The sequence below is a fragment of the Oryctolagus cuniculus genome, chromosome 13 (assembly GCF_051225735.1).
Source record: "Oryctolagus cuniculus isolate XC-2025 breed Fujian yellow rabbit chromosome 13, ASM5122573v1, whole genome shotgun sequence".
NCBI classification, from domain to species: Eukaryota; Metazoa; Chordata; class Mammalia; order Lagomorpha; family Leporidae; genus Oryctolagus; species Oryctolagus cuniculus.
This window is the reverse complement of record NC_142879.1, coordinates 27,065,116-27,071,115: the sequence shown is the minus strand read 5'-3', so window position 1 is coordinate 27,071,115 and position 6,000 is coordinate 27,065,116. Positions and strand designations below refer to the sequence as shown.

Genomic DNA, 6,000 nt, shown 5'->3' with positions numbered 1-6,000 from the left:
CACGCCCACGCCGCCGCGCCTCCCGGGCCTGTGCCGGCCGCAGTGCGCCCAGGTAAGCCGCGGGCCTGTCGGCGCAGCCCCTGCCCCGCCTAGATCAGTGGAGGAGTGTGCGTTTAAAGGAAAGTTGTCGGGGACCTGTACTTATCTACCGCGTTTGCTTGCGCACTGCTGGAACAAATAGCACTATTATCGAGGGAAACCTGGCGATGAGAGAACACGGGACGCGTTCCCTTTATTTGTTGATTTGTTTATTTTCTCTGTGAGCCGTCTGCAGCGCTGTGTACTGGGGTGGGGGGAGGGGGTAAGCTGTGAGTCCATGAATTCACGGAAGCCACCGAAGAACTGTGGAACCCCATAAACGCAGACTCAGGTTAGAGCACCCAGTGAACATACAGAGCGGCGTCCACAGAAGCGTGCGAGGGGAGGGCGAGGAAGACCCCAGAGACGTCCGCTATGCTTCGTCGGCTTGTTTGTGTTACCGCGGTGCCTGCAGCTCCTCCCACCAATCCTGATCCTTCTCATCACTCTTACTTAGGCTCGCATCTCCAGGTCACGCAGGCGGTGGAGGCGGTATGGGCTGCGTACAGGGAGTCCCAGGCGGGCACTGCCTGCCCGCTCTCCTCCCGAAACTTGAAGAGCGATAAGAATCTCGCTGGAGAAGTCGGGCCACCCCCCTCCCCGCCCCGACTTGAATGAAACTTAGTATCCAAGGACAACAAAAACTACTTCTACCTGCTCTCCTCCCCTCTTTTCCCCAGGAAAACTGTGAAATCAGCGCCCGCCGACCTGGAGGGAGACTGAAAGGGCAGGAGAAGGGAAGAGCACCCGCAGTCGGTGCCACGGCGGCAGCGGGGGGCGGGGAGGATGACCCGTATGTGAGCCTCGTGCGTCCTCGCTCCTGACTTGATGCCCACAGTGTGCAGGGTCACACCCTCATCACACGCACAGGCTGTGCCGTGCCGGTGGGAGGCAAGGGAAGCGCCCCGCTCCAAAACCCCTTGTCTCCACAAAGGCGAGCAACGTCTCTCCCGCCTCGGATAGGTCCTGGTTAGGGTTATGTTAGGGGTTAATCTTCAGCGAAGGAGACTTGATTACTGCAGAGGTTTTCCCTGGAGAGCCGCCTGGGGATTCCACAATTCAGATCAGCCTTGGTTTGTTTTTGCTGAGTGAGATAAGAACTGGAGACTTCATGCTGGGGCTTGTGCAAAAGGAAGGGAGAAAAAAATTAAAAGGAGACGGGAAGGAACGAAGCAGCTAAAAACAGCCCACTCGTGGCAACCAGAGCTAAACACAAAACATTGCAGGGAGCCAAAAGCAAGAAAAGGAAAGAAAAAGTTCAAGAGATATTTAAAGGTCTTAGCAGTTTCTTGGTTCAGCGCACGGTCCCTTCCCACATTCCTCTCCCTCATTCCTCTGTACTCCAGACTTCAAGACTGTGTTTGCTCACAGCGCTCCAGAAACACAAGTTAAACAGCAGGAAAAGTGGCAGTCCCGGCTGCCTGGCTCAGCACACTTCTTCACCTCCAAAGGGAGCGGGCTGGGTTTCTTTCTCCTCCATTGTATTTCTCAGTAGTCTTACTTTCCCCAAATTCAGTTTGAACCCGGGACTTTCTAAAGCAAGGGTCTGCAAAATGGGCAGCCTCTGGGCAGCCCAGTGAGCTCAGAAGGGTGAGAGGAGCTTTGGTTCTGGATGCAGTGTTGGGCAAGTAATTTCACTCTGCAGGCTGAAGTTCCCGCAACTGAAAAATGGCCTCCACGGTCGCACTCAGTGCAGAAGATTGCTGGCAAAGATCCCCTGAGGATGGGGCAGAGTTGGCCCTCTGTTGTGGCATCATTAGTTATAAAGCAGGGTGGGCTTCCTGGGGGTACTCTCTGAATCTCCCCCACAGCTCCCTGTCCCCTCCCATCAGGGGAAATAGCTGTGGGTGCAGTCAAGCCATGCCTAGGGTGACAGTCATGAGAGGGACAGGGAGAGGACCCCAGAGAGAAAACCGTGAGAGTAGTCCTCATTTTCCACCTGTAGCAGCTCCAGCACACCCCTGGGGCTTTCCCTGGTGCTGGGTGGTGGCCCTGCAAAGTACACTGGACTCTGAACAGAGTATGATGGTTTCGGTCTGGCACTGCCTATGGCATTCTGCAGGAAGACCCTCCCTTTCTGTGGCTCCCACCTTTTCTGAAGTGAGGGTCCCTGGGCTGAGCTCTGAGGGTCCTGAAGGCAGATCCTGTGCCACAGGCACCTTGTTGAGTCTCTGGTGACGTCCGTGCAGAGAGCTGGGGAGAAAGAAGGTGTCCAGGGGAGGTGTTAAATCACACAAAGCCAGACCCGGTCCCACAATTGCCTTTCCCCTCCAAAACCCAGAGTCAGAAATGTTGTCCGACCTGATTCTCAGCCAGACTGTGCCCTCCCCCTCAACATCTCCCAGGAGTTTTACACACAAGGACTTGGTGCCTTGCCACAGAGGAGGGATTACATCTTTGGGGACAGCTTGTGTGTAGCCCTCTGTCAACTACCATGGACACCCACCTTGGAGCACAGGGACCAGCCCCAAGTAGCAGCTGTCCCCACGTAAGAGAATGGATCCTGGGGCATCTGGAGGATTAGCAGGGCGCAGGAGCCTTGGGCCCACCCCCAGGTTTACCTCTTGCCAGCAGAGTGGCTTCATGTAAATCATCAACCTTTTGTCTCAGTTTTCCAGTCTGTAAAATGGGACTACTTAACATCGACTCCCCCCACAGTGTTAGTATAGGAATCAAATGAGATAGCACTGGGGGTCTTCAAAAAGCCCATAAAAAATGTGTGTTATGAAAAAACTGTGCATGTATTTCAAAATTTTTTTACAATGCAATAAGCTTATCTTTTAATTCTATTTCCCACAAACTTTTTTGGAAATACTTGTAAATACAAAAGTGATTTTAAATAATTTTTTTCTATTTTATTTTATTATTATTATTATTATTTTCAACAGGCGGAGTAGACAATGAGAGAGAGAGAGAGACAGAGAGAAAGGTCTTCCTTTGCCGTTGGTTCACCCTCCAATGGCCGCCAAGGCCAGCACGCTACGGCCGGCGCACCGTGCTGATCCGATGGCAGGAGCCAGGTGCTTCTCCTGGTCTCCCATGGGGTGCAGGGCCCAAGCACTTGGGCCATCGTCCACTGCACTCCCTGGCCACAGCAGAGAGCTGGCCTGGAAGAGGGGCAACCGGGACAGAATCCGGTGCCCCGACCGGGACTAGAACCCGGTGTGCCGGCGCCGCAAGGTGGAGGATTAGCCTAGTGAGCCACGGCTCTGGCTAAATAATTTTTAAAATCATACTTTTAAATACTCCTTTAGAGGAAATTTTCATTTTTTGTTTAAAAATAATGCACTTTTCCATGAACTTTTTAAAAAATAGAACAACAGAGAGAGAGAGAGAGAGAGATATTTTCCATCTACTGGCTCATCCTCCAGATATCTACAACAGCTGGAGCTAGGGTAAGCTGAAGCCAGGAGCCTGAAACTCCATCCAGGTTTTCCATGCGGGCAGCAAGGATCCAAGCTCCCAAACCGTCACCTCCTAGAGTGTGTACCAGCAGGAAGCTGGATCTGAAATGGAGCAGCCAGGACCTGAACCAGACACTCTGAGGTGGGATGCAGGCATCCCAAATGTTGGCCTGACTGCTGTGCCACAGTACCTTCCCCTAGAGGAAATTTTACTATAATTTTTTGCCAATGTCAAAATTTGGGGAACAGGCAAGAGGAAGCAATTACCCATATTTTCAACACTATTAGCATTTTGGTGTGCTTCATCCCAGTCTTTTTTTCTCGTGCATATGATTTTAAAATAGATTGTACATTACATGAAATTTTGGAATTTGTTCTTTTGCTTGGAATAGTCTGTGGTCTTTATTACTATAATTTTTCTTCTTAAAAATATGTCTTATTGTAAAATGTAGATTCATACAGATGATTACATAGAATATATATATGTGTGTGTGTGTGTATATATATATATATATATATATGTTATAAGAATAGAAGACACGGCAAGAGCCCACCACCTAAGTTAAGAAATAGACCATCCCGTGCAGTGCTTAGCACCTCACCTATGTCCATTCCTGCTCACATCTGCCCCTGTCTGCCCCCAGAGGACACCACCATCCTTCCTGCGTCTCAGCACCATAATTGGTGATGGCTGGTGGATGTTGTATGATTTGCTCAGACATTTCTCTCCTTTTCCTATTTAGGGCGATGCCAATACTTTGCCACAGTGCTATACGCACTTCAATCTTCTTTATGGGGAAGGGTGCATCAAACACCATCCTTGCTCAAGTTGCTTAAGTGGGATCAGAGATGGGATCTTGATTTCTGTCTCCAAGTGCTACGCAGGGTGTGGTGGAAGAGAGAAGGACACCCCCCACACACCAAATCGTGGTTACCTTTGCTTTCTTTCCTGACATCCAAACAAAAACCCCTGCAGTCAGTCTCGCCTGCGGAGCAGCACCTGCATGGTGTCTGTCTCTCTGGACTTTCCTGTCCACCTTGGAAAAAAAAAAAAGTGCAGTCTACAGTGTGACGGAGGAGTCTGGAGTCAGAACAGCCAGGCGACGCTTCTATCCGTGTCACAGCTGGCACCTCGGCTCTGGCACCTCTGTGTCAGCTTGGTGGCAGGGGGACTTCCAGGCAGGTGCTTACCTCAGGCTGTACCCAAGCAGGTGCGGAGTCTGTGGTGCTGATTTTCAGAGCCAGTAAGACAGCAGAGCCAAAAGATCCTGGCCGTCGTCTGCTTCCGTCTTTCCCTCATAGGGCACGAGCCTGCTCATGTCCTGTACCAGAACCATGCAACAAGCAGCTAGAGTCTTTCTGGAGTATCTGTCTTAAGTAGGAAGTGCTTGGAATTTTCCTTATATTTTAAAAATAAGGATGTGTTGACTTTAAGTCCCACAGGGATTGTTAAGGAAAAAGAAGAGCTATCAAGTACATTCTGGACTTCTGGCAGTCTCTGTGTTCCAGGCCACATGCTAAGCCTCTTACATATAATGCATTTCATCTTCCTAACAACCCATTTTATGGATGGAGAAACTGAGGCACACAGAAATAACTTGCCAGTAGTTACATAGCTATTGAGTAGCAGAGAGGGCGTGGAGCCCAGGCAGTCTGGCTCCCAAGTCTGAGAGCTTGAACACAACTAATTCATCCTGCCCCTTGCCAAGTGCTCACGGGAGAACTTGGAACACTTTGATGCCACCCAGTGCCTTCATTTAATGGATGTGGGGATTGTACTCCAAGAGGAAAAGCAGCTCTCCATGACCTCTGGATCCTCAATCCTCACACCTACGGGAACCTTAGCAGACATCCAGACTGCATAGTCCCTGTTTTGCCCTCTGCTTAGAGACGTGCTCTGTGATGGTAAGAAGACACCTTCCACCAGCTCAGGGGCATCCTTAGCTCGTGGCTGGCCAGGCACACTGTGCTTGGAGGAGACAGAGTAGGAGAGGGTGGAAGGGCAGGAGCAGGGATGGCAGGAAGGACCTTCATTCAGGTCCCCACGTCGCCACCTCCTCTGTGACTTTGGGTGTGGGTCCTAAAGCTGGTGTCTCCTATGAAATGAGAGGAGAGTGCAATTCTCACAGAGCCGTGGTGCACATGAAAGACGGTGCATCCTCGGGGTTTCTGCGTGGGAGACATTCACTCCATGTTGCTCCCCCTCCCTTCACGACACCTTTGCAGCTGACACGTCACATAGAACTCTGCGATCGCGAAAATGCCTAGATCCCAATGGAAAGTTCCATCTCTCAGGCTGGCTTTCTGCCTGATATGAACAAATTGAAAAAAAAAATCAATCTGCAGCCAGGTCATATTTAGTAATTATTATTTACTGAGCACATACTACATGCCAGGTGCAGTGGTAAGCACTTTTAAAAATACTCAGTATCTTATTTCCTTCTCATAATAACCCTGTGAGGCAGGTGTGATTATCTCAATTTTATGGACGAAGAAACCATAGCTCAGAAAGCTGCTC

The 6,000-nt window shown here is 50.3% G+C and overlaps 1 protein-coding gene across 1 annotated transcript in view; it reads right to left on the bottom strand.

Annotated features, from left to right (window-relative positions):
• Positions 1–231: 231 nt before the first annotated feature.
• The window catches only part of LOC149122527 (uncharacterized), a 38,664-nt gene continuing 32,895 nt past the window's right edge, over positions 232–6,000 (bottom strand). Inside the window, exons 4-5 of the mRNA XM_089312159.1 lie at positions 2,169–2,271; positions 232–1,198 (exon numbers count right to left, since the gene is read on the bottom strand). Coding sequence (XP_089168285.1) covers positions 1,067–1,198; positions 2,169–2,271 — 235 coding nt within the window. The 3' untranslated portion in view covers positions 232–1,066. The remainder of the gene's footprint in view (positions 1,199–2,168; positions 2,272–6,000) is intronic.